Source organism: Chiloscyllium plagiosum, unplaced genomic scaffold, assembly GCF_037043375.1.
Source record: "Chiloscyllium plagiosum isolate Xiang-an unplaced genomic scaffold, Cpla_swu_hap1 HiC_scaffold_22, whole genome shotgun sequence".
In the NCBI taxonomy this organism is placed as follows: Eukaryota; Metazoa; Chordata; class Chondrichthyes; order Orectolobiformes; family Hemiscylliidae; genus Chiloscyllium; species Chiloscyllium plagiosum.
Window position 1 is genome coordinate 26442154 of NW_028270160.1, and position 27346 is coordinate 26469499.

A 27346-nucleotide genomic window follows, 5' to 3' on the forward strand; every position below is an offset into this window, starting at 1 on the left:
GGACAGCAGGACTCCAAGAAGGCAGATCACAACCAGGGCAATTAGGGGTGAGTAATAAATTTTGACATAGCCAAAAAAAAAGTTCCTGCCAATCAACATTAAGAAAGAAAAGTTAGTGAAGAACAGCCCTCTGACATGCACAAGGTTCTGAAGATGGGAGGACACTGTTGGTTCATCATAGTTGTTATTTGCAGTATTAACTGAGACGTATGCTGGGCCTATAAAGAACAAAGAAAACAAGTATGGGTGACAGCAGGAAACGTATTAGGGAATCAAACTTACATAGTTATCTCGTGCTGACCAGCCTGGGTAGAGTTGCATATGAAGCTGCCGTTCCTTTCTAGCTAACTCGTAGTACTTTGCTTGTTCTTCTCGAGACAAGGCATGCCACTGAGAATGAATTGGGTAGGATGTAGGAGAAATAAAGCAAATTAACTACTTGCATATAGAAGAGCAAGAAAAGGTTCTTGCATGAAAACTGACTTTCAATACAATGTAAAGTATTAGCATTAACAATGGGACTATCTTCCTGATTCATTTACTGAAAAAATAATTAGAATTTATTGTAAAAGTAGAATACATGGATTCATAGGAAGTATACTGTTATGTCATTGGAGGAAGGCAAGATAAAGTATTCAACTGAAATAAAAATAAAGCTACAAAATAAAGGAAAAAATACTGTTGCAATTTAACAGATTTCACTGATCTGATTGAAATATTAATACAGCAGATTACCACATGCTGCCTCATTCAAATTAATGGAAACAATTGCCTCGAAGTCCTAAAGTCTGTCAGTCTGGACATACAATACAAAAACTTTCAAGGTCAATGTAAAAATTGACACTGACTGCCCTGCTCACTAAGGTCACATTTTGAACTTGGTCTTGTGCAAGTTCCTATCAATGGTTTAGATTACTTACCCTTCGGCCAAGGATCTGATTGATGGCTGCACTTTCTTTCAGCGTGCACTCTGCTACTACCTTCGCTCTCATTTCCTTCATGTACAACATGAATGCATTCAAAGGTTTCTTTATGTGTGGCTTTTTCTTCTCCTCTTCTTTTTTGGCATCCTGATGATGTTTTCTAAGAAAATGAGAATCATTCTAGACTTCAGCAGTGGAAGTGAAATAATAATTTAAATGATTCAATGTTAAAATCAAAACAAAAGCACATTATTAAAAAACTGGAGTGTAAACGGTTTACAATCCAAACAAAATGATATCTATTGTTTTTACATTTTCATAAAGGTTTTACTATGGAGCATAGGGCTACTTTAATAACATCTTGAACTATTTGCAAAGTTAACATGCCAGTTTTGTTTTTAAAAAACGAGGTACAAAAATTATGACTTACGAATTATTGAGGGATCCGATGTCACTCTGGGAAGACTCTTGTTTGACAGTTGGTGTGACAATGGCTGGATGAGGAATTCCCGTTGTGTGTAAACTGTGATGTGGTGGAACCATGTGTGGGGGGAACCTACCAGAGAGAAAACTGTGTAAATCAACAGAACAGAAATGAATGAACGGGAGGGATGGGTACATTTAATATATAAGCAAGCATACATGCAAGCACAAGCTGTCACAATCACTCTATGTAGCTGTGATTAATAACATAAAATGAATCATCATTACATGACTGTCAGTTTGACTTTGAGACTACTAAAGGTATTTCATGAATAAAAAAAATACAACGTATATGCTTCAGAAATACATATTATGAAATGTAAGTTCCAAGATTTTCTCTTATACAACGGTGTATGGGTTTATTTTTTTGAAAAAACAAGGGCAACTTTGATTTAGACCCTTTGACAACGTTTGCATCATAACCTGTCCAAATAATGTGGTCAAATCACAATTTCTAGCATTATTGAAATAGGCTGAATTTAAGATACATCAAAATCTTCCATGAATCAAACCAAGGACATTATTTCCTATTAATACAATAATGGTATATTTACTGCTTCATTTCAAAATATAGTAAAATGATTTTGGAGTGAACATTTCTGTCCAATTACACAGCACGTGGGAGGATGTTATTGTGCTAGCTGACAGATAGACTTTTTTTTCTCTAGCACAAAGTATTAGCAGAGTGAGCAGTGAAAATACCATTTACAGTTACCACATAAACATAAGACAGTACACAGGTGAAGTATTTTATAGTACACCAGGGCTTTCAAAAGCTCAAGAGTATTATTCTTCATGCGATGAAGTGGTTACATTCATTTCATTACCTGAAGAGACTTATGAGAGTTCATAAGTTAATGGACACTATAAAATGTCAATCTATCATAAGGTGATTACTACGATACCATCTACAAAATATTTGAAATTTGGTACAGCTATTGCATTATTTAATAGATATATCAGCAACTGAACAAGGAAACCACATTTACTATATTTTATTACATATATTCCATTGTAAAAACTTAAAATTCTAAACAGCTAATTATGAAAAAATCCTGACTGCTTTTATGGCTGCAAGCCAGAATATAATGATGTGCATAAACTCGCAGGCCATGTTACGAACAAACTCATTTTTGTTCCACAGTGTCTCTGGGGTTTCTATTGCATTCACTCTCACTTTATTTCACTGTTGACATTTTTCTGTTAACTGCATGTCATCTGCTTGGCTTTGTTTTATGTGTGAGCTGTGGGAAGCTTTTCTCCCCCTTGCAGTAAAAAAACAGCCTCTTTGAGTTGCAGCTAGTTTGTCATTATTCCCCCTCCTCTCCCTGTGCAGTTGTTATCTCTCATCTTTTCCAAGCTCAATTTTCCTGAGCTTTCTAAACCACCACAAACCCACATTATGGTTTATACATGATGCCTATCTCTTTGAAAGCAGCATATTTCAGAGCGGACCCTAGTCAGGAGAAGCACCTTCAGCCAATTTACTAGGCTGAGGGGCCCCGAAGCTCTAACATCTCAATCTAACAGGGTCACAGGGTGGCACAAGTGAGTGTCAGCTATTGCTATTTAATTGCCAGTCTATGCCTCTCTGCTGTGTTTAAAGTATAATGACCCATCACTTAATTCCAAGAAATCACTGCCCTACTACTGGATGGAATAAATATCAAAAGGCGTGCTCTGGCAGGGCATGGCATCTACATTTCCTACGGATGTCATTCGAATAATACAGACGTGTATTTCCATCAGCCTACTACCACACAAATGGCTTATATTTCTTTTTTATCTGAATAACTAATGTATGCCCCTACAGGAAAAACTGCTAAGTTGCTTTAATGATTCCCTTAAAAGTGCACAAATCGTGTTTCTTCCCTGACAATTTGATCCCTCCCCATTCTCTTTTACCCATCTTCCCCTCCCACCCCCCCCAAAAAACAAGACTAAACCAAACTGAAAGACAGGTATACCTACCAGAAATTAATCCTACCCCTTTCCCTCTTCTATACTGGACACCATCCACTTGTCTTACTGCAAGTTACAATGCTGGAAATTGTAAATATTACTGAAACATTCTTAAATCATATCTTGCTATTTTGTGATGAACACTTTTACTATTCTGCTAAGCCTCTGGAAATTGTTAATTTTAAATGGTTAATTTATCCTGTCCTTGTCTAATGCTGTACTTTCACAAATGCATCTACTAAATCTCTGGAGATGGGGAGCCTCGCCTAATAATCTATGCTAATTTAATTAACAGCTATCATCAAAATGCATTAGCTGTTTCAGCCCATCAGTAAAGTCTAACCCTCCACCAATTAAATTAGCTGAACTCTAAATCAGATGAACAGAAAATAAACCCATCATTAGGAGCAATTAGTGATTGCTTAAATACAGTGCTATGGAGTAGTTTGTAAATATACTTGTAGCCACTGGGAAATTAGCTAGTATTGGATTAATTGGGGCTGTGACGAACAGTCAGGGCCCCGATCAAAACAGTAGCTTTTCAAGTTCTGAACATCAGCTTCCAAGAGCTTTGATGTGTCATCAATTAGCAATCTCTCTTATTGGTTTTGTATGTTTGCATTTGTTGTGCATGCATATGGACATTAATATTGTACATGGAGCCAGAAACGGGTGTGATAATGCTGATGTGTTATAAAGTTTAATGCATACGTATTTATCTTCCATGGCAGCTATTTTGTCTAGTTAAAATTACATACAGATTTACAATATCTCATTACTTCTTTTACTTTACCTCCAGTATTACTAAATACCCATTTAAATTTTACGTGACTGGCACTATTAAACCTTGTGAAAATTATTGCATTTTTCCATTAAGAGGGCCTCATTACTGCTACCATGCAGTTTACCAATACCACAATTATACAATTATACTGAAGCCCGCAGTCATAATTTGGTGTCAGCATTCAGGCTCCATGTTGCAAGACTAAGTGAAACCATGAAACAGGACTGGGTAATTTTGGTTGCACTGCTTTACAATGTGAATATAAAATTTGTTTCTATTTAAGATTTAGAGATCAAAAGAGTAAATTTTGCTCAAAAGAGGCAAAATGAAATGACTGCAATAGAGATGGATTCAGCACAAGTCCGTATGCAGCTTAAGTGGGAAAATAATTTCGAGAGAGATCCTGTGCATGTAAATTTGAAAAGTCGGAAAGTATTCTGAATTCAACAACCTCTGCAAATCACATCAACAGTGGTTTTGGTTCGACATTAGAGGATCGTAGCAAGTAAAAAAGCTTAGCTTTTGTGAATAAAGTTCAAGAATTGCAACCATACTTTTTAGCTAAACAGAGAGACACAGGCCTTGGACCAGTCCCTATGCTCCCACTTTGCCCTACCCCATTTTAAGAAAAAGCACAAATTCCCAAAATAGAGAGCATAAGATTTTTAAAAGGCAGTACAAATACATATAAAATTTAATCTTTGCCCCAAAATACATTTAAATAGGCGTACTTGTCAGTGAGCTAGTTAGTGTGGTATTCCATATATATGTACAGAAAACTGCTGGCTTTGTTGCAACAAAGTACAGATGTGTTCTTTGACCTTTACTTGATGAGCTGGCTAATTGACACAAAGATTGGATGAATAATGTGAGTGAAATAAGCTGGTGTTTGTATGCTGTGATGGTAATACATAACTAGAAATGTGCTGGTTTACTTAATGCAATTTTGGTTTACTTTTGCCACTTTTCCAAATAGATCCAGGTATCTGTCTGCTTATGCCCAGAAACAGAAAGCCACCAATCTGTGGTACAACATAGAAGATTAATGGAAAATATAAGAAAGGATGACAACATGCACATCAGAAGTTTACCTGTGGAATGGTGGGGAGGGAACAGGTGAAGAAGTGAACAGCTCATCTAACATATTACCGAGTAGCCTCAGTACAGAACCATAGAAGTGCTACAGTGCAGAAAGGGGCCAGTCATCCCATCTTGTCCATGCTGATCCAAAACACTCAGATACCCTTTTCAATCCCATCTGCCTGCACCTTACTGCACTTAAATGCAGATTGAGGTACTTTTTTTGAGAGAGTTTAGAGTCTCTGCCTTCACCAAATATTCAGGCAGTGAATTCTAGACACCTACCACCCTCTGCATAAAAAAGGTTTTTCCTCACATCCTCTCTAATCCTTCTGCCACTCAGCTTGAATCCATGACCCTTGGTTTTTGAACTCTTTGCCAAGGGAAACAAGTTCTTCCTGTCTCTTCCATCTTTGCTGCTCACAATTTTGAAATCTCATACCATGTTCAAGTTAATGCCAGTTCTCCTCTCCCTAGGATAGGGAATTTCAAGACTAGGGGGCACATTTTAGGGTGAGAGGAAAAAGATTTTAAAAAGACAAATGTTTTTACAAAGAGGGTGGAATAAACAACTGCAACATTTAAAAGACATTTGGATAGATACATGCATAAGAAAGGTTTGGAGGGAGATGGGCCAGGAGCAGGCAGGTGGGACTAGTGTAGTCTGGGATTATGTTTGGCATGGACTCGTTGGACCGAAGGGTTTGGTTCCACGCTGTATGAGTCTCTGACTCTATGACACCCCGCAGCCTTCTCTGGTCCAAGGAATAGTGGGAAAGGGTGTAGGCTAGCCACACAATCTATGTTATGTAAACTCCCAAAAACATACAAGTAGAGATGCTTCGGAGTTTAGAAGAATAAGAGGGAATCTCATTGAAATAGATGAAATTCTGAGGGGGCTAGACAGACAGGATGCAGAAATGTTGTTTCCTCTGATGTGGATGGGGGAGGTGGGTGTGCGTGGGAATAAGGTCCCATGGTCTCAGTGGGTACAGAATAGGTCATTTCAGTCAGAGATAATAAGAAATATTTTCACAGGGGTGGCGAACCTGTGGAATTCTCTATCACAAACAGCAGAGGTAAAATCATTAGATTTCTAGAAGCTATGGGGATGTAGCAGGAGTACGTTCAAAGTTTGTGCGAAGAGTACGTGTTGAGATGCAGAATCAGTCAAAACCATGTTTTTACTTTAATCTACTTATCTTGTGTGGAGAGATTGAGCCAGCATGGCGGACAGTGAAAGAGGGTGGGGTAGTGCAAGACAACGAGCCCAATGGGGAAGATCGAGCCCCAGCGTGATGGTGATAGAGATAGAGGCCCCCGGCATCTGCGGTAGCATCAAAAATGGGGGGGGGGGGGGGGGAAGAGAAATCAAGCCCGACATGGAGACCGAACCGTCATAGGAATTATGAGTGCAGCATGGCTAAGCGCTTAAGAAAGACTGTAATATTGAACTTATTAACTGTATTTTCTTATTTTTCTAATTTGTACCAAAGATTTTGTACCTAGGTATTTTTAGATCTAAGATGACACCAGGAATGATGACACTGTACACTTTTCAATGTACTCCTGTATCCCTGTACCCGAGTACACAGGGGAATAAAATCTAATTCAAATTCAAAACTGTATTCGCAATGCTACTTGCTCCTGGCTGCACATCATCCACAATATTGGAGGATGGTTGGAAAGGCCAGTGTGAAAACAAACACCTCAGGATTTTGGAACTGATATCATTATCTTTATAGTGGAGCTTTATATTTCAAAAAGTATATGCGCTCTCTCTTGTATACAGATATATTTCTGTAGGTGGTCGAAAGGGATTCCACAGCATTAAACTTGTATTCAGTTGGTATACTGAGTAAGCAAGCATCTTAACTAATAGAGTTAACTAATCAAGATTTGAAGAACAAATTCACACTAGTATGGCACTGTGGTCAGGTCACAGTGAGAATTGACATAGTGCAGTAGTTTGAAATTTACAGCCACTGCAAATGGAATTCACAAATTTCAGGGACAAAACAAGAGTGCACTTTACTGGGAACATACACCTCTGCGTATTAAAGCTGTGTCGCTACAAAATAGGTCAATCAGCATTTAAACTCAATGCTCCTATGTGTCGCATGTCCTATTTTTATTTCAACTTTCATTTGTAACGTTCTTTTTACTGTTCTACAGAATATTATACTTGCAGTATATGCAAGTGTGGACCATAACATTGAATAGAACAGAATATCCTTTACTGTCACCAGTACTCAAGTAGAGAAGTACAGGAGCACAGTGAAAAATTTTACAATGGTGCAGAAGCAGGCCATTCAACCCATTAAGTTCACCTTGCCATTCAATGAGATCATGTTTGATCTGATTAACCTAAACTCCATTTTCCTGCCATTTCCCATAACCCTGGATTCCTTTATTGGTTAAAAATCTGTCTCAGCTTTGGATATTCTGCCTCACCATCCCTTTGTATTAAGGATTCCACTGATTCACTCACAAGAATTTTCTCATTTCTGCCTTAATCAGAGATTGTGCTCTCTGGGCTCGTACCTTCCCACAAGGGGAGACAATCTTTACGGATCTACCCTGTCAAGTTCTCCAAGAATCCTATATGGTTAAATAAGGTCGCTCCTCACTCTTCTATATTCTAACAAGCACAAACTACTCAATCTGTCTTCATAAGTCATCCCTGCCATACCTGCTATCAGCTGAGTGAACTCTCACTGGACCGCCTCCAAAGCCAATATATCTTTCTTTAGATAAGGACCCCCAAAACTTCACAGCATTCCAGCTGAGGTCTGACCAGTGCTACGCATAATTTTAGCAAAACCTCCCTACATTAATATCCCATTCTCTTTGGAATTAAGGCCAGCAGCCCATTTGCCCCCACTATTACACACTTAACTTGGACACTAGTTTGTTTTGATTAATGGATGAATTCCTTTGTGCTATAACTTTCGGCAGTCTTCCTCCTGAATAATATTCAGCTCCTCTATTCTTGCTGACGAAATGCAGTGCCTCACATTCCCCACATTATATTCCATCTGCCATGTTTTTGTCCAATTACTTTCACCTAGACCCCCTAATAGTCAGAGGGAAATTAAGAAACAAACTTGTAAGGAGATCTCAGCTATCTGTAAGAAAATAGGGTGGTTATGGTAGGGGATTTTAACTTTCCAAACAAACATAGACTGGGACTGCCATAGTGTTAAAGGTTTAGATGGAGAGGAATTTCTTAAGTGTGTACAAGACAATTTTCTGATTCAGTATGTGGATGTACCTAGTAGAGAAGGTGCAAAACTTGACCTACTCTTGGGAAATAAAGCAGGGCAGGTGACTGAGGTGTCAGGTGGGGAGCACTTTGGGGTTAGCGACCATAATTTTATTAGATTTAAAATAATGATGGAAAAGGATTGACCAGATCTAAAAGTTGAAGTTCTAAATTGGAGAAAGGCCTATTTTGACGGTATTAGGCAAGAACTTTCAAAAGCTGATTAGGGGCAGATGTTCGCAGGTAAAAAGGACGGTTGGAAAATGGGAAGCCTTCAGGAATAAGATAAATAGAATCCAGAGAAAGTATATTCCTGTCAGGGTGAAAGGAAAAGCTGGTAGGTATAGGGAATGCTGGATGCCTAAAGAAATTGAGGGTTTAGTTAAGAAAAAGAAGCAAGCATATGTAAGGTATAGACATATGCTTAGAATCCTTAGAAAAGTATACTCCTACTGCCTTTATACTCAAGAGGGAAATCAGGAGGGCAAAAAGGGGACATGAGATAGCTTTGGCTAATAGAGTTAAGGAAGATCCAAAGGGTTTTTAAAAATACATTAAGGACAAAAGGATAACTAGGGATAGAACAGGGCCCCTCAAGGATCAGCAAGGCGTCCTTTGTGCGGAACCGCAGAAAATGGGGGAGATACTAAATGAGCATTTTGCATCAGTATTTACTGTGGAAAAGGATATGGAAGATATAGAAAGTAGCAAAATAGATGGTAACACCTTGCAAAATGTCCATATTACAGAGGAGGAAGTGCTGGATGTCTTGAAACGCATAAAGTTGGATAAATCCCCAGGACCTGATCAGGTGTAACCTAGAACTCTGTGGGAAGCTAGAGAAGTGATTGCTGGGCCTCTTGTTTAGATATTTATATCATCAATAGTCAAAGGTGAGGTGCCAGAAGACTGGAGGTTGGCTAACGTGGTGCCATTGTTTAAGAAGGGTGGTAAGGACAAGCCAGGGAACTCTAGACCAGTGAGCCTGACATCAGTGGTGGGCAAGTTGTTGGAGGGAATCCTGAGAGACAGGATGTACATGTATTTAGAAAGGCAAGGACTGATTAGGGATAGTCAACACGGCTTTGTGTGTGGAAAATCATGCCTCACAAACTTGATTTGAGTTTTTTGAAGAAGTAACAAAGAGGATTGATGAGGGCAGAGTGGTAGATGTGATCTATATGGACTTCAGTAAGGTGTTCGACATGGTGCCCCATGGAAGACTGATTAGCAAGGTTAGATCTCAGGGAATACAGGGAGAACTAGCCATTTGGCTACAGAACTGGCTCAAAGGTAGAAGGCAGAGGGTGGTGGTGGAGGGTTGGTTTTCAGGCTGGAGGCCTGTGACCAGTGGAGTGCCACAAGGATCGGTGCTGGGTCTTCTACCCATTTCGTCATTTATATAAATGATTTGGATGTGAGCATAAGAGATATAGTTAGTAAGTTTGCAGATGACACCAAAATTGGAAGTGTAGTGAACAGTGAAGAAGGTTACCTCAGATTACAACCTCAGATGGGCCAATGGGCCGAGAAGTGGCAGATGGAGTTGACTTCAGATAAATGTGAGATGCTGCATTTTGGGAAAGCAAACTTTAGTAGGACTTATATACTTAATGGTAAGGTCCTAGGGAGTGTTGATGAACAAAGAGACCTTGGAGTGCAGGTTCATAGCTCCTTGAAAGTAGAGTCACAGGAAGATAGGATAATGAAGGCGGCGTTTGGTATGCTTTCCTTTATTGGTCAGAGTATGGAGTACAGGAGTTGGGAGGTCATGTTGCGGCTGTACAGGACATTGGTTAGGCCACTGTTGGAATATTGCATGCAATTCTGATCTCCTTCCTATCAGAAAGATGTTGCGAAACTTGAAAGGGTTCTGAAAAGATTTACAAGGATGTTGCCAAGGTTGGAGGATTTGAGCTATGGGGAGAGGCTGAACAGACTGGGGCTGTTTTCCCTGGAGCATCGGAGGCTGAGGGGTTACCTTATAAAGGTTTACAGAATTATGAGGGGCATGGATAGGATAAATAGGCAAAGTCTTTTCCCTGGGGTGGGGGTCCATAACTAGAAGGCATAGGTTTAGGGTGAGGGGAAAGATATAAAAGAGACCTACGGGACAACATTTTCACACAGAGGATGGTACGTGTATGGAATGAGCTGCCAGAGGAAGTGGAGGAGGCTGGTAGAATTGCATCGTTTAAAAGGCATTTGGATGGGTACATGAATAGGCAGGGTTTGGAGGGATATAGGCCAGGTGCTGGCAGGTGGGACTAGATCGGGTTGGGATATCTGGTCGGCATGGACGGTATAGACCAAAGGGTCTGGTTCCATGCTGTACATCTCTATGAGTCTATGACTCTGTATCCTTCTAAGTTCTTTGTCACCCTCACCACTAGCCAACTCACCTTTTTCGCGTATTCTGCAAACTTGGCTATCACATATTCACTTTCTACATGTAAGTCTTTTAATATACATTGTAATGAATGTGACCCGAGCACTGAATCCTGTAGCACACTAGAAGGTCCGCATCGGTCTTTGTTAGTCAGTCAATTATCTATGCATGCTAGTATACTACCTCCAACTTGATGGGCTCTTATTTTATTAAGCAGTCTAATGTATGATATCTTATCAAACACCTTCTGAAATTCTAAATATTTTAGATCCATTGTTTCCTCTTTATCTATCCTCCTTGCTGCCTCCTTAAAGAATTCTACTAAATTGGTCTGGCTTGACTTTCCATTCATCAAGCCATACTGACTCGGCTTGATCATATTGTGTATTTCTAAATATTCTGTTATTACTCACTTTATAGTAGATTTTAACACTTTCCCAAAGAGTTCCTCCAAGAGAAGTTGGGTCAATTACCGTGACTGATCAGCGATGCATGCAAGAACCTGGTGTCAAGGAATGGTAAGCCCCAAACGTTACATCACTGTAGCGTTTCCATCCTTCCCTCCTCCTTAAACCAATAAACAGGCTTTGAGCTAACTGGCCTGTAGTTATCTGTTTTTGTCTTCTTCCATTTTTAAATAAAAGATATTACACTGGCAGTTTTCCAATCCTCAGACTTTCCCAAACCCTCCAGAATTACCAAAGACTCCAATTTTCCTTTTGAGTTTATCTCCACACTGAAATTTTAAACTAATGGACAATACCAAGCACATTAATTGAGTCACTTTCTCTTCAATTAATGGTCAGTCATTGCTAGCTTTCTAAGAACAGTTTCCATGGAAAAAACAGATTTTTATGAAAATGGATATCAGTACAGAAAGCCATAGAATAATCTGAAGTCTCCTTCTCTATTGAGACGTTGAGCTACATGAGAATTGTTGAAAGCTAATTTACTCTATTCTTTCAGAAAATGTTTTAATTCTCACACATTGTTTATTTTCTTTTATGCATGAGAGAATCAATAATTTCCTCTTTCTAATTGCCTCTAAGGGTAAAAACTGAAAACAAATATGGGCAAAATACAGGCAATAAGGTACCGATCGAAGGGAAAGGTAAAAGGCAGAGTTAATTCCAACAGGAATCAACTCTCAGGCTATCAAACTCTCAAATGGTTGATTTTTGGACTCTGACGTCCTCCTAAAAGGACAACGTATTGTTTACCTAGCCCAGATTGTATGTGAAGGCAGGAAGGAATAATAGATAGCAAGTGGTGGAGATCAATGGGTAACTTTGTAATGTGTCAACCAAACAGTTGTGTGAAGATAAGCTTCTGCAAGGAGGCCTGAGAATCCAGTAAGTAAAAGGAATATTAGTGGATCCTAGTTTTTCCTTAAATTTAAGACGACCATGGAGATAATTTTATGATCGCTGGCTCCACTGATATATCAGCCATGGTACTCCAATAACTGCTGCAACTTACTACTTCCACAAAATCATTTCCTGCTTTTGAACTGGAGTACTTTTGTCATTGCACAATACTAAGGGCTTTATGTTCCTACCTACGGACTCAATAGAAACAGCTGCTGGCCTCTAAGTGCAAGAGCAGCCAGCCTATTACTTTTTTTTGGAGTAGTTCCATGTTGAAGTGGCCTTTAACCTGTGATGTAACGATGAAGATTATTACTCTCTGAACTGACTTAGTATGGCTCAAGTAGTGATAAGTGACTCTAGCCACGGGGTATAATAAATATTAACTGCACTTTTCTGTCTGCAAGTGCTAAAATATTGTCCCTTGGGCTCCAACATTGACTCCAACATTGATATAAAGTGTGCAATAATTGCAGCACACTCTTGACACTTACATATCCCCTTGGGGGCAATATTTTACCACTACAGCCTTGCAAAGGAGTCAATATTTGTGGACAATATTAATGATCGCCTTTCACAATAATTCTGTAGCAAAAAAAACTCCATTCCAAACAAATGACGCATTATTTGCTGGTTCACTCAAATCCAGTAGCTCTGGAAGACATTAGCTTGTTTATTTATTAAGACAATATAAATTGCACAAGCCAATTCTCCCACTGCAATAATGGAAATTGTAATGCCTGTCCTCAATGGGCAAAGACAAAGACATGATGATTAAAATTAAAGGGCTGTTGAGAAAATGCTGGAAGATTATGTACTTAAAATAAAATGAAGAGTTGATGACACCAAGGCGAGTGTACCCACCTTGACATGGAAGCATTGACGGTGAGCGCAGTGGGGTAAGGATGTCGAAATCCCCCTGTTGTGATTGGGTAAACAGGTTGACCTTGCCTGAAAAGAAAGAAAAAAAAAACCTGAAAACTTCTGCTGTTGGAAGCTCACTCTCATTTGACCAGAACAAAAAAATCTTGTTGATTTCACAGCTAGGATCAAAGGATGTAAATAAAGAACAATTTTAATGTGCTAAATCTGATAGAACCAGCTAATTAAATTTTATAACCTCTACTAATGTCAACAGAGACCTTCTCCCCAAGCTAAAACTAGGTGTTTTGTTGTGATAATTAAAGGCGAAGCGGCGTTTGCTTTAATGGAGCCATCACAATAATTGAGGGCTACAGATCCAAAAGAAAACAATAATGAATGTAAATTTATACCAAAATAAAATACATCAAATCAAAGAGCCGCGGTTCTGCTTCGGGCCTCTTTTGGTATTTAGAACTCAGTAGGAAAACATTAAATTAACAATCCTTAATTTGTAGCCTTTTGTCATAGTAACTAGTGTTGACAGGTGTTGCCAAGGGAGAAGCCCCATATGAATATGTGGGTACCCAGTAGCCAATCACAGCTCATTACAATAATTGCACAATACAGTAACATGCAAAATTCTATAGGAATTAAAGAAAAAGAACTGGAACTGCTTACTGTGGTACTAACCATCCTAGTGGATGGGGGATTTGGCCGACGGTACCTGGCGAAAGTGGATAATAAGGAGAAATATCTGAAGGATGTGGAGGCCTTGGAATTCCTAGAGATAGTAGAGAAAACCAAAATATTAACTTTCAAGAGTAAAACTGATTATAAAATATGTTGATAACTTCGAATGTATACTTGTTCCAGTTAAGCTTCCAGCTTCCAATTCCACCAACTTGGAAAAGTTTGGCAACCCAAGCCTTTAATAACTTAGGTCATGTGCACCTTTTGTCTCCATTTCTCAGCATATTTTTAATTGTTGCAGCTGTTGTTCATAAAATTACCTTCCGTTCAAGAAGCACTAATGGGGCTCTTATGACAAACTGCATGCAAGTGGGGCCCATGTCAACAGGCCGGGTTCAAGTCTCGCCTGCACCAGAGGGGTGTTGTAACATCGCTGAACAGGTTAGTTACTGAATATTTTCAAGAAACATCTGTACCTGAGCACAGGGTAACTTAACATTCAATTACATCACTTCAATTGTAATTACTTGGAGCATCACTTCAGAACAAGCAAGTTTGATATTAAAGTTTAGTTTTACAACATCAGTAAATGTTTGAGCATATTCACACCAAGATCCAGTAATTTTCAGGAAAATAATGCTGTGGTTTCACTTGATGGTCTCCATAAGACTCAGTCTTTGAAATTACTTACACAAGAATTAATTTACTTCCTCTGTGAATCTTTAGTATATTATAATTTTGCATGCACATCACATATGTTTCAATTATGTGGATAGCCTAAGACTCATTTTACATTTTATCTAATTCAAGTCTTGGTTCTTCCAACCACAATTTGCCATTAAATTCCAGCATACCACACAGAAGACCTGTTAAGCTGACAACAACCTTTCCAACTTTATTTTAATTAATAAACATTACTTACTTTAGTCAACCTTGAATTCAAAACATTGTATTCAAAATCATTTTAAAATCAGTAGTCTGGTCTAAACCAGCGTGTCTTTTAATCCTGCTTGAGAGAATCTTTTCCATCCTATCCAACTATCTCTCACAGTATTTCCAAAACTTCCATCACTGCCATTATCTTATTTCCTTATTAATGCCAAGCACCTTCCACTAACCTAACCCCCAGCTCATAATATCACAAATTGCACCCTGTCACTATTACAGGAAAGCTCGTTTCCTCCCTGAATCTAGGCCCTTGCCGTGAAGAAGTTTTTTTCATATAACACACTTGAATTAAAAGCAATATTTCCTCTATCATCGCCAAGCAATGCCATAGCAAATCCACTTGTGTGAAAAATATTCCACATCAGTCACACACTGTTAGGTACAAAACAATCACACAATTATTACCACCACCTGGCTTGGAGCCAGAAATTTACCAGCAATTACCATTGTCTGTTGAAATCACAACTTTACAAGCAGTTGCAATTCCTGTGATTTGTCTCTGAGGTTCACCATCAGAAGTATCTATTTATACAATTGTAAACTGCCACGAGATTAAACATAGTTCCATCACAACATCAAGATGTCACAACTATCTTGACCATCAAAGAATGCTAAGAAATCTGCTAAACTGTGTCTTGGCCCTAACATTTAAGATGCACATTTGAAAATTAATCCATATCACCTCACGTCAGAAGACAGGAAAGACAGTCATATACAAAAGTAACTAATCAGTTAAGCAGAAATTCAGGGAAAGAGATTACAACTACAGATTTGCTGACCACATTGTAATGATCATAACATGTAGTCATGACCAAATCTTGACAGAGTGAATTTAATTAAGTTTCTGAAGTTTATTTTTGAAACAAAGCCCTTGAATCTCATTACATCTCCAACAGCCTCAAATGTTTCCCTCCCGGTATGCTATTTGTTTCACTTAAGGTGCACTGTGCACTATGAAGCTATTTTTTTCACTTACTGTGCATTTTACACAATGAAGCTATTTATGCCCCCAACTAATCCCACTGCGCAAAGAAGGGTCAACATGTGACATTAATCACATTTTTCCACAAACAATTCAACATCCCTCTTGTATGGCATTATCTAACTGCACAAATTGTAGGACCGTAATGTTTACCTGGGTGCAGCCAGGGCAGTCAAGGCCACATGAAGCCAGCATAAATGTTCGGAATTCAATTTGCAGAGCCCCTGCATGGTGTTAATTATTGATATGAAAACAGCTAGGGCACTTATTTATCATACAGACAGAAAATGACTTAATTAACTGTGACCAACAAATGAGACTATTTCCCTTCATAGTTTTCATTTGAAGCTACAAATATACATTTATAATTCTTCCACAGTAGCTCCCTTTATCAACATTAAATTCAAGATTATTATTGTTTGTGAAGGTGCCCACACAAGAATTGATTGTGTTCCTTCCATTTATAAGGATGTACAAGAGGAAAATCTGTGCAAACACACATGGGCGAGGTAGAGATAAAACAGTTTGTATGCAAGATAGCAAAAAAAAACGGAGAAATTGTTTCAGGAACTCAAAGGGCAAAGCATTGGACTATATTAAAGCAGTTTTTTTTAAAGTTGCAGAGGCTAAATGCAATGAATGACGTGATGGCGATCATTGGATTGTGAAGTTACAATTCACAAACTGAAAATTGCTCTCAGCGCTCCAAGATACTGGCAGGAGTTAATCAGCCAGCTTTGCTGGTCCTGATGGCCAGTGATCTCTGCTAGATAACAGGTAACAAGATCAGGCTCAGCTATGTTTGCCAAAATCAAACAACTGCTGCCCTGACTATATATGATCATTTGTCCCATCAGATCACTTACTTCAGTCAAACAAAGGTAAAGGGGTAGGAGAAAAATATAGACAATATTTTACAATTAGACAATAATAAATAAAAATTCACTTTCAATGGATACATTTAAAGTTGTACTGCATTGTACAGTCAAGAGTGACTGAAAGTGGAACTAACAGTTTAGTGTTTGCAAAAGTCAACCATGAACTCAGGGATAATACTACATTACAACCATGACCATACAACAAGTACTTTGTTGAGACCAGTAGTGCAAGGCACTATAGAAATTTAGGTTTCTTTTTATAAAACTGTATGGCTTTTCCAGTTCACTACAAATGAAGACCCTTACTTGTACTTCAAGATTTGACTCCATATCTCAACATCTACTGCAATCATAACTGAAACATCCATAACCAGTACAATGGCTAATTGACATGTGGGGGAAAAAAAACATTTTTCTTAATACGAGTATCTCTTAACTAAAATATCATTTGATAGGTAGTAATGAAAGTACTTATTTCTCAGAAATGACTGCCACACTATTCAGATCTCTTGGCATCATGAAAGCCCAAAAACCCACGAAAACAGCAGCTAATGAACTTAAAAGACCCGATCCAAACAACAAGCAAAACAAATGTAATTTATAAAATACCTTGCAAGAACTGTAACAACACTACATTGGACAAACAGGCAGAAAACTAGCCACAGAATACACAAACGTCAATTCGTCTCAAAAATACATGACCCACTCTCACTAGTATCTTATATACAGATGAGGAAGGGCACCACTTCAACTGGGACAATGCATCCATCCTAGGACAAGCCAAAGACAGATACGCATAAGAATTCCTAGAAGCATGGCATTCCAACCGGAACTCTATCAACAAACACATCAACTTGGACTTCATTTACCATCCCGTAAGAAAAAGACCAGGAACTGATATCACCACAGGAATTGGTATCACCAACCCATGGAAACCTAAACACAAATAGACAGCGGGCCACTAACACCAGTGCTTCACCAGAAGCTCACTGATGACGTTACCTAGTATGGTGACGAAACGTCCAGCTCAGCAAGCAAACTTGCACCCAGAACCTCAACCTGAGCCACAAATCTTCTCAAAACTGGATAACTTATTTCTTCTTCCTTTCTCCAGCTATCTCCTCCTATTTCCATCAGCTGGACTCTGGTTCCTCAACATCTGATTGAGTCAATATGAATCTTAAATACCAAAACCATTTAACAGTTGATATTATGACACTGATTCACTTCTCTTAATAAAAGATCCTGATTTACTTGGCCCTACCAATGGATTCTGTAACCAGCCAAAGTTTTTTTGACTTTCACATTGAGCCGTAGAAGAAATTTCGACTGTAAAAAGTCATTATGCTTTTCCTTCTATCAGGTGAGGCTGGCACTGGAGAGTCTCTGCCCAATCTTTACCAGATATGTGAATGCATCCAGCCACTTTACAATAACTTCAATTACGTAGCTCTCCTCAGAGTTCCATAGTTTTTCCTATATGATCTTTCAACCAACCCTCAGCTCTCTAAGATTCATACATCATGATTCATTTTCATTTTGTCTTGTTTACCCTTACTTTGCAACCGATTTTAGCTTAAGCAAACTAAATCTCATCTTGGGCTGAGTTTAAACATCAAATCATACAATCAGAAATCTGTCATAGACTAGTGGGATAATCTGCAAGATATCAGTCTGTAAAGAAAAACACGAAAATTACTGCCTAACTAGTCATCTAGCAAAAACCATTCTCAAAGCAGTACTTTTTAAACACTGGATGATTGGTGATATTCATGTGTCTTGACTCCATTCTTGTCTGAAATACTGCCAACTCTCCTGTATATGAATACCTGGCAGCAACATCTCACAAATTGCAAACAAACTTCTCAAAGCCTTAATAGTTTTGGCATTACAGCATCATCTATTTGCAATAGTTGTTGGCCAAAACAAGGTCCCCCTTTCCCTACCACTTCAAAGAAATCAACATATATTTGTTCCCACTGTTTCTTATTTGATGATGGATTGAAAAGAACCTTCATTGGATAATTTCTCCATCCACGTATGCTTACAAAAAGTAGTGATAGTCCATATAAATGCAGTAGCTGTATGCTACTGCATTTATATGGACTATCCCTATGTGTCCATGATGAAATTCCCCTCTCTAAACCTGAGTAGAATGACTCAAATTTGAAAGGATACAACCTTGATCTATATTCAGTTCATTTCTACATGAGAAGTACTTCTGCAAATCATCATACATTACGGACTAATAATTTATTATATAACTGAATATTTTATTGAGCTCTTGGACTACATCACTAATTTATCTGCCAAGTACTGGCACATTATTTGTGCATATAAAGTTATTCAAAGTTAGCTCAATGGCTACAAAATTAACTTGTCTTATAGACACTGAATTCATATGAGCTGTAGACATGAAATATTTAATATTGAGCTTATACCTAAGTTTATCATTTGGTCACTCTTGTTTACCAGACTACTTCGTCCACTTTCGATAAATGTTTATTTGCTGATCCCTACTGTAAAGAACCCTGCCGAGTTTAAATGACTTTTCTTCTGCTAATTCCTTCCTATTGAGGAGACTTTGTTCACCTCCACTACTGCCAATGATAGTTTTGTATTTAATTCATTTTAGAGTGTAATGAATGCCCACACACTTGCCTCCCTAACCGAAACTGCAATAGCCATAGAAGTATTGAGAGATTGTACAATGCAGCATAAAAACACTGAAAACTTGGCAGACTGTATCAGACTCTCTGAAGATGGCACACTAAGCACAAAAGGATAATGGAGTTACTCCAGAGCTCTCAACGGTGTTTCTTTTTTGGAATTAAACTCACAACATTTTTAAATACCTTTACAAGGCCAGGCCATTGTAAGGTGAGAACAAATTGAACAAAGACCGTTTTTCATGTTTTTTTTTCTGAAATTGCATTTTCATTTGGTATTTCTTTTGACTTAATGTTTTAGGCAACTCAGGTTACACAGCAGTCTGTTTGGTGATATTAAAACTCTGCTTAACACTAATTTGAGACTGGATTGCTGGGATTGACACACAGGGATTTTGTTGTTCAGGCATCCCTTTAGCATACAAAAGTCACCTAACCATTTTTATGAGGGAAACATTTAATTTATCCTATTTCATCCACTCAAGTCAAATGTGTAATCTTAGTTTGTAGTTACACCTGCCCACCTTGTTAAGGCTGCATTCCCTTATTGTTCCCATGTGTCATTTTGCCAGTTGTGTACTGCATGGACTCATTGTGCAGCTCAACGCAATGTGCGCATGGGGCATCTTTCAAATTGCTCAAACTTCCTAAAAATTCAGTTTTACAAATTCCACATTGTGTAACAAAGGTCTTCAGTCCTTAATTTCTCAAATAAGTGCAAAAGAAAATTTCATCCCATCGAGGTCATCAGCTTTATGTTGTGTATTGCATGGGCTAAGATTAAAGCAGACTCACCTGCAAGTCACCATGACTGGACTAACTTTATTTAAACCTTCCAACAGAGAAGGCAACAGAACAGTATGTTCAGATCTTGCAATTTACTACAACATTGGTTGCAAAACTATCCAAGACTAGAGAAAACCAGTTCAGCGTACTTCTAAATTTAGAATATCCAACAACAGTAGATAAGATAGATTTGATTCTAACACTTTTCATTTCATTGTGCATCATGGCCATGAAAAACCTGTATGATGCTTTTCCTTTAAATTTTCATGGGTAAGGTTCATGAAGTAAATCCCTAATTTCCCACAAGAAACTGGCTCTGGATTTACGTTTTTGAACTGCTGCAGTCCACCTGATGTAGTTACATCTGCAGTAGTGTTGCAGAACAAATTCCAGGACATTGACGCAATGGCAGTGAAGGTAGGGACAATAGCTGTGCGTCTTGGAGGGGAAGGTCCAGGTAGTGGAGTTCCTGTGCGTCTGCTGAGTTAGTTGTTCCCAGGTGGCAGAGGTCACCATTCAAAATGAGCTGGAAGTGTTTCATGACTTGCTGTACTGCATCTTGTAAACACTACATACCTCTCTTACTGTAGGCTGGCGGTGGATTTACCAATTTACAGAGGTAAACAACGATGGATTAGGACTTGGCCAGAATTAGTTTAATCACAGCACCATTTCTTCATTATTATTTTCCACAATAATCCCACAGATGCAAGCCACAATTATCCAAACTAAAAAATAATCCAATCAAAGCTAGTCTTGAGGTTAGGTACAAAGGTTTTGCCAGCTGAAGAGCAACTTTCACCTGGCATCAAGCTACTTCCGTGATATTACTATTGAACTACAGTTCAGGGAGAATAATTTCAGGTTAATTGGTAACAAGCTCACTTCTGGTCAACCTCTTCAATTTAAAAACAAAGACACAGAACTAAGAACTGATTCAATTTGGTATCCTCATCAAGAATAAACAAGGCACATTTGACAGTCAGTGCAGAAAAGCAATACAATTTATTATACTTACAAGAGTTTGTTTGTAATGGGGGTATGAAACAGCTGCAAAACAGCCATAAAAAAGCACCAATGAAATGCTACATCAAATCACCAATTGGGGTTGAGAAACATATTAGTTACGATCAAACGGCGATCATAGTAGATGGGCCAAATCATCTAATTTTGCTCCAATATCTTATGGTCTTATGGAGCAGCCAAATACCTAGAGACCTGCTCAATGATGCTAATGAGGTAAATGTGTTAATTATTAGGACGCCCAGTAACATAAATAGAGTCATTCAGCATGGCAACTCATTCAACCAAGTTGCCCAAATGAAATTAATCCCGTTTCCTTGCATTTGAACGATATCCCTCTAAACCTGTCCTATTAATATATGTATCCAAATGGCTTTTAAATGCTGCAACCTTATCCACCTTTACCGATTCCTCTGGTGTTGTATCTTCTGGAAGACTTACACTGTTTCTCCAAAACCTAAAGTTCTTTATACAAATTGAAAGAATAACAAGCCCAAGGTTGACCCAATACTACAGCAGATATTCTCCTAATGTGAAAAAAAAAATTAATTCCATATCCTGCTTTGATTCACGTTACTGAGCCATACATACCTCTACTTTTCTTTTAATTCAAGGTCTTCAATCTTCTTACCAAAATTTCTGCATGACACCCAGTAAGTCCACACATAGAACATGTATCTTTTCTTTATACCATAAAATTATTCAATTAAGTTAGATTAGCTTTAACAAATACATGCTAGCCCTCCTTACTTGTTCATTTTAATCGAAATGAAATTAGATTTTGTTGTTTGCAATTGTTTCTGGTAACTGGCTGGTGCTTTCTTGGTTCATGCTTTATCCTACTGCCTGAATAATGATAAAACATTTACAATATCCAGTACTATACCAATACGTGTTGAAAATTGTAATCATAGCTTTAATATTTCTATCTCCTGATATTATGTAAAATATCATCTTTCAGCAAACCAGAATGAATTCTCAGGACCAGATAACTCAATTTACAGTAATGTTGATCTTTTAGCATGTCTTCTCTATCTATAATTGCTTTGTGTGTAACCTCTTTCTTCTTTTAGTGAAACCCTCACATTATCCACTTCCAAAGAGAAGGACTTTGTTTAGTATTAAGTCATATTCTCTCCTTCTACAAAAAAAAAATTCCCATTGGGGCCTTATGAAACCTGAACCAAAAGGGCATTTATTGAGCTAAATAATTTATTTTTAAGTGTGATTCACTAGTCATTACCAAGATGATTACAGCCTCACTTAAATCCTCACATACCATTTTATAAAAGGGCAATAAAGGTAAAACAACCTTGTTCTAGCAGAGACCTTGGATCCCTGTACACTAGCCCAAAAAGATGGAACAAATGTTAATCTCATTGCACCAAAGATCGGTCAAAGTTTCCAGTATGATGCAATCACCAACCATCTTCCCTTTGCTAAAGGGAGTGATCCCTCTACAACACCCTGATTTATCTCCAATAAAATTGATAACAGTTGCCCTTTTGCCTCCTCTCTTCACACCATCCAAGGCCCCAAACACTCCCAGGTGAATTACACTATATCTGTTGCTCAACAAAGTCTGTTCTACTTTAGGAGACCAAATGCAAATAAACTGAGGGCTTTGCAGGGCACCAATTCAGCCACAAGTATGACCTTGAGATTTCAGTCATCAATCACCTTAATTCTCCAGCTTGCTCGCGCACTGACCTTTCTGTCAAACATCTGCTGTATTCTAAAGAATTCAACATGTGCCCAAGAAACAGCTCATATTTCAGTTGGCAGCTTACAACCTTTTAGGGCTATACAATCGCAATAATCTTAGACTGCAACCTTTGGACCCACGTTGTTTCCGGTTTCTTTGCAGGTTTTAATTTGTATTGGCCAATGCACTTTGAGACAGGAAAAAAAGTGTTTTATGTTGGAGTGATAGTCCCTTTAAGAGCTAGACTAGACAGAAAAACCAAGGAACTTTGGATGCTGGAAATCAGAATTAAAATCAGAAACTGTTGAATGTGGCAGTAAGAACATTTCAATGGTTCAATCGTGCCAAGAAAAAAATGCCACAGGATTTCTGATGCTTTTACTAGAGATTAAAGAGATTACAAATTTATGAGTTATATTTTCATTTTGCCCTCCTTAATTTATTTCCCTCATGCTGACTGTGCAGAGTTCGGATAATTTATGCCCTGCCTGACCCTGCACTTAGCCGGTGTCTACATTCATGTTCTACTAGAAGTACCCAATTAGCAATTGAGAACAGCCAGCTATACCAATTCTTGCTAATCCAGGGACACTGAGGTCAGCTGAAAGTATTGTTGCAGTCTTTGTAGGTGCTTCATGCAGAATAGCATGTACAGGTAGTTCTTCTATAACACGATGATTGCGTCCTTGTGCAGCACCATGTTACAGAAAAATCATGCTTTAGAAGTAGCGCTTAGCGTTGGTGACGTAATTGCATTACAGCCAACACGTATTTTAAAAGTTCGTGCTTCAGAAATGGTACCACAATTAATCATATGCGTTAAAGCAGATTCACTTTAACAAAATGCACATTATAGCAGAATGGCATTTAATAGTAAACTGGTGGAGTCAACATCCACTTCTATAAACTGGAATGCTAATCTTCCACCAATTAAATTAAGATCAGCTAATTTTTCCAATTTCTTTAGGTTGAGTTTGTTTTATTGGATTTCATTATTAATGCCAGCTTTTCAATCTATCAGGGTTCACCTGCAATAATATCCAAGTGGCTTACAAACCCCTTGAACTATGCTACACCAATCAACTATAGTGGGAGTAGGAAATTGCATAATAAGCAAAGCAGCATTCTTTACCTTTGCCTCCGATTTTCATGACATGGTCATTGTCAAATTTAGAAAATCTGATCTGATATCAGAGGGCATCAAACTCTCCAAATGCCTTTGCAAATTTTGAAAGGCCAGGATTTTGCTGTAGTAAGGACAACAAAACAGTCCATGGCATAGGCAAGAACATGCATGACTTGAATATTAACATCAAGACATTATTACATATTCCTGGGGCAGGTGGGACATGAATCGGTCTCCTGGTCCCAAGGTACAGACACTATCACTGCACCCGAAGAGCCCCAAATCTTAACAATTCTGGTCTCCTTCCTATTAGGGGATGTTGTGAAACTTGAAAGGGTTCAGAAAAGATTTACAAGGATGTTACCAATGTGGAGGATTTAAGCTATAAGGAGAGGTGGAATAGGCTGGGGCTGTTTTCCCGACAATATTACAGGTTGAGGGATGACCGCAGAGAAGTTTATAAATGAGGGACATGGATAGGATAAATAGACAAGGTCATTTCCCAAGAGAAGGGGTGTCCAGAACTAGTGGGCATAGATTTAGGGTGAGAGGGTTAAGAATAAGACGGTGTTATTTTCTGGGTCTGTAGATTGTGAAGGAACAAAAATGGCCTTGTAATGATATGTACTTCTTGTCAGATGTGGGAGTTTAAAGAGTTACCGCGGATTATATCAGCCATAAATGCTGTTGGATGCAACTCTTATCAGATCGAGTGGATCAGTTGGAGAGACAATTGGAAGTGATGGGGAATTTGTAACAGCTAAGTATGTGATGGATGGCAGTTATAGAAAGGGGGCAAAGTCTCAGATACAGTCAAACAGATGGGTTAACTCCAGGAAGGGTAAGAGAGGTAGGCAACTAGAGCAGGAGTCTTTTGTGGATATACCCATTTCAAACAGGTATGCTGTTTTGGAAAGTGTAGGGGGTGATGGATTCTCAGGGGAATGTAGTACAAACAGCCAAGTTTCTGGTATTGAGACTGGCTCTAATGCAACGAGGGGTACGTCGACTTCCAAGAGATCAACTGTGTTAGGGGATTCTGTAGTCAGAGGTACAGACAGACGTTTCTGTGGCCAGCAGAGAAAAAGCAGAAAGGTGTGTTGTTTCCCTGGTGCCAGGATCAAGGATGTCTCAGAGAGGGTGCAGAATGTTCTCACTGGAGAGAAGGGCCAGCAGGAGGTTATTGTCCACATTGGAACCAACGACATTGGAAGGGAAAAGGTTGTGACTCTGAAGGGAGATTACAGAGAGTTAGATAGAAATTTATAAAGGAGGTCCTCAAGGGTAGTAATATCTGGATTACTCCCAGTGCTACAAGCTGGTGAGGGCAGGAATAGGAGGATAGAGCAGATGAATGCATGGCTGAGGAGCTGGTGTATGGGAGAAGGATTCACATTTTTGGATCATTGGAATCTCTTTTGGGGTAGAAGTGACCTGTACAAGGAGGATGGATTGCACCAAAATTGGAAGGGGACTAATATACTGGCAGGGAAATTTGCTAGAACTGCTTGGGAGGATTTAAACTAGTAAGGTGGGGGGGACACACAGGGAGATAGTGAGGAAAGAGATCGATCTGAGCCGAGAACAGAAGTGAGTCAAACAAACAATCAGGGCAGGCAGGGACAAGGTAGGACTAATAAATTAAACTGCATTTATTTCAATGCAAGGGGCCTAACAGAGAAGGCAGATGGACTCAGGGCATGGTTAGGAACATGGGACTGGGATATCATAACAATTACGGAAACATGGCTCAGGGATGGGCAGGACTGGCAGCTGAATGTTCCAGGATAGAAATGCTACAGGAAGGATAGAAAGGGAGGCAAATGAGGAGGGGGAGTGGCATTTTTGATAAGGGATAGCATTACAGCTGTGCTAAGGGAGGATATTCCCGGAAATACATCCAGGGAAGGTATTTGGGTGGAACTGAGAAATAAGAAAGGGATGATCACCTTATTGGGATTGTATTATAGACCCCTCCAATAGTCAGAGTGAAATTGAGAAACAAACTTGTAAGGAGATCTCAGCTATCTGTAAGAATAATAGGATGGTTATGGTAGGGGATTTTAACTTTCCAAACATCGACTGGGACTTCCATAGCGTTAAAGGTTTAGATGGAGAGGAATTTCTTAAGTGTGTACAAGACAATTTTCTGATACAGTATGTGGATGTACCTACTAGAGAAGGTGCAAAACCTGACCTACTCTTGGGAAATAAGGCAGGGTAGGTGACTGAGGTGTCAGTAGGGGAGCACTTTGGGGCCTGTGACCATAATTCTATTCGTTTAAAATAGTGATGGAAAAGGATAGACCAGATCTAAAAGTTGAATTCTAAATTGGAGAAAGGCCAACTTTGACGGTTTAGGCAAGAACTTTCAAAAGCTGATTGGAGGCAGATGTTCGCAGGTAAAGGGACGGCTGGAAAATGGGAAGCCTTCAGAAATGAGATAACAAGAATCCAGAGAAAGTATATTCCTGTCAGGATGAAAGGGAAGGCTGGTAACTCTAGGGAATGCTGGATGACTAAAGAAATTGAGGGTTGGGTTAAGGAAAAGAAGGAAGCATATGTCAGGTATAGACAGGATAGATTGAGTGAATCCTTAGAAGAGTATAAAGAAAGTAGGAGTATACTTAAGAGGGAAATCAGGAGGGCAAAACGGGAGCATGAGATAGCTTTGACAAATAGAATTAAGGAAAATCCACAGGGTTTTTACAAATACATTAAGGAAAAAAGGATAACTAAGGAGAGAATAGGGCCACCCAAAGATCAGCAAGGTGGCCTTTGTGTGGAGCCACAGAAAATGGGGGAGATACTAAATGAGTATTTTGTATCAGTATTTACTGTGGAAAAGGACATGGAAGGTATAGACTGTAGGGAAATAGATGGTGACATCTTGCAAAATGTCCAGATTACAGAGGAGGAAGTGCTGGATGTCTTGAAACAGTTAAAGGTGGATAAATCCCCACGACCTGATCAGGTGTACCCGAGAACTCTGTGGGAAGTTAGAGAAGTGATTGCTGGGCCTCTTGCTGAGATATTTGTATCATCAATAGTCACAGGTGAAGTGCTGGAAGATTGGAGGTTGGCAAACGTGGTTCCACTGTTTAAGAAGAGTGGTAAGGACAAGCCAGGGAACTGTAGATCAGTGAGCCTGACCTCGGTGGTTGGCAAGTTGTTGGAGGGAATCCTGAGGGACAGGATGTACATGTATTTGGAAAGGCAAGGATTGATTCGGGATATTCAACATGGCTTTGTGGGTGGGAAATCATGTCTTACCAACTTGGTTGAGTTTTTTGATGAAGTAACAAGATGATTGATGAGGGCAGAGCAGGAGATGTGATCTATATGGACTTCGGTAAGGCGTTCGACAAGGTTCCCCATGGGAGACTGATTAGCAAGATTAGATCTCATGGAATACAGGGAGA

The 27346-nt window shown here is 38.9% G+C and overlaps 1 protein-coding gene across 19 annotated transcripts in view; it reads right to left on the reverse strand.

Moving 5' to 3' along the window:
* Window positions 1-27346, reverse strand: part of tcf7l2 (transcription factor 7 like 2) — a 199154-nt gene that overhangs the window by 9546 nt on the left and 162262 nt on the right. For 13 of the 19 annotated variants that reach the window (XM_087998884.1, XM_087998881.1, XM_087998880.1 and 10 more), the window contains 5 exons: window positions 13796-13898; window positions 13118-13204; window positions 1354-1494; window positions 921-1083; window positions 283-390 (listed from right to left, as the gene is read on the reverse strand). In XM_087998884.1, the coding sequence (XP_087855010.1) occupies window positions 283-390; window positions 921-1083; window positions 1354-1494; window positions 13118-13204; window positions 13796-13898 (602 nt within the window). The remainder of the gene's footprint in view (window positions 1-282; window positions 391-920; window positions 1084-1353; window positions 1495-13117; window positions 13205-13795; window positions 13899-27346) is intronic. The other 6 variants (XM_087998879.1, XM_043712745.2, XM_043712743.2 and 3 more) reach the window with 1 other exon arrangement.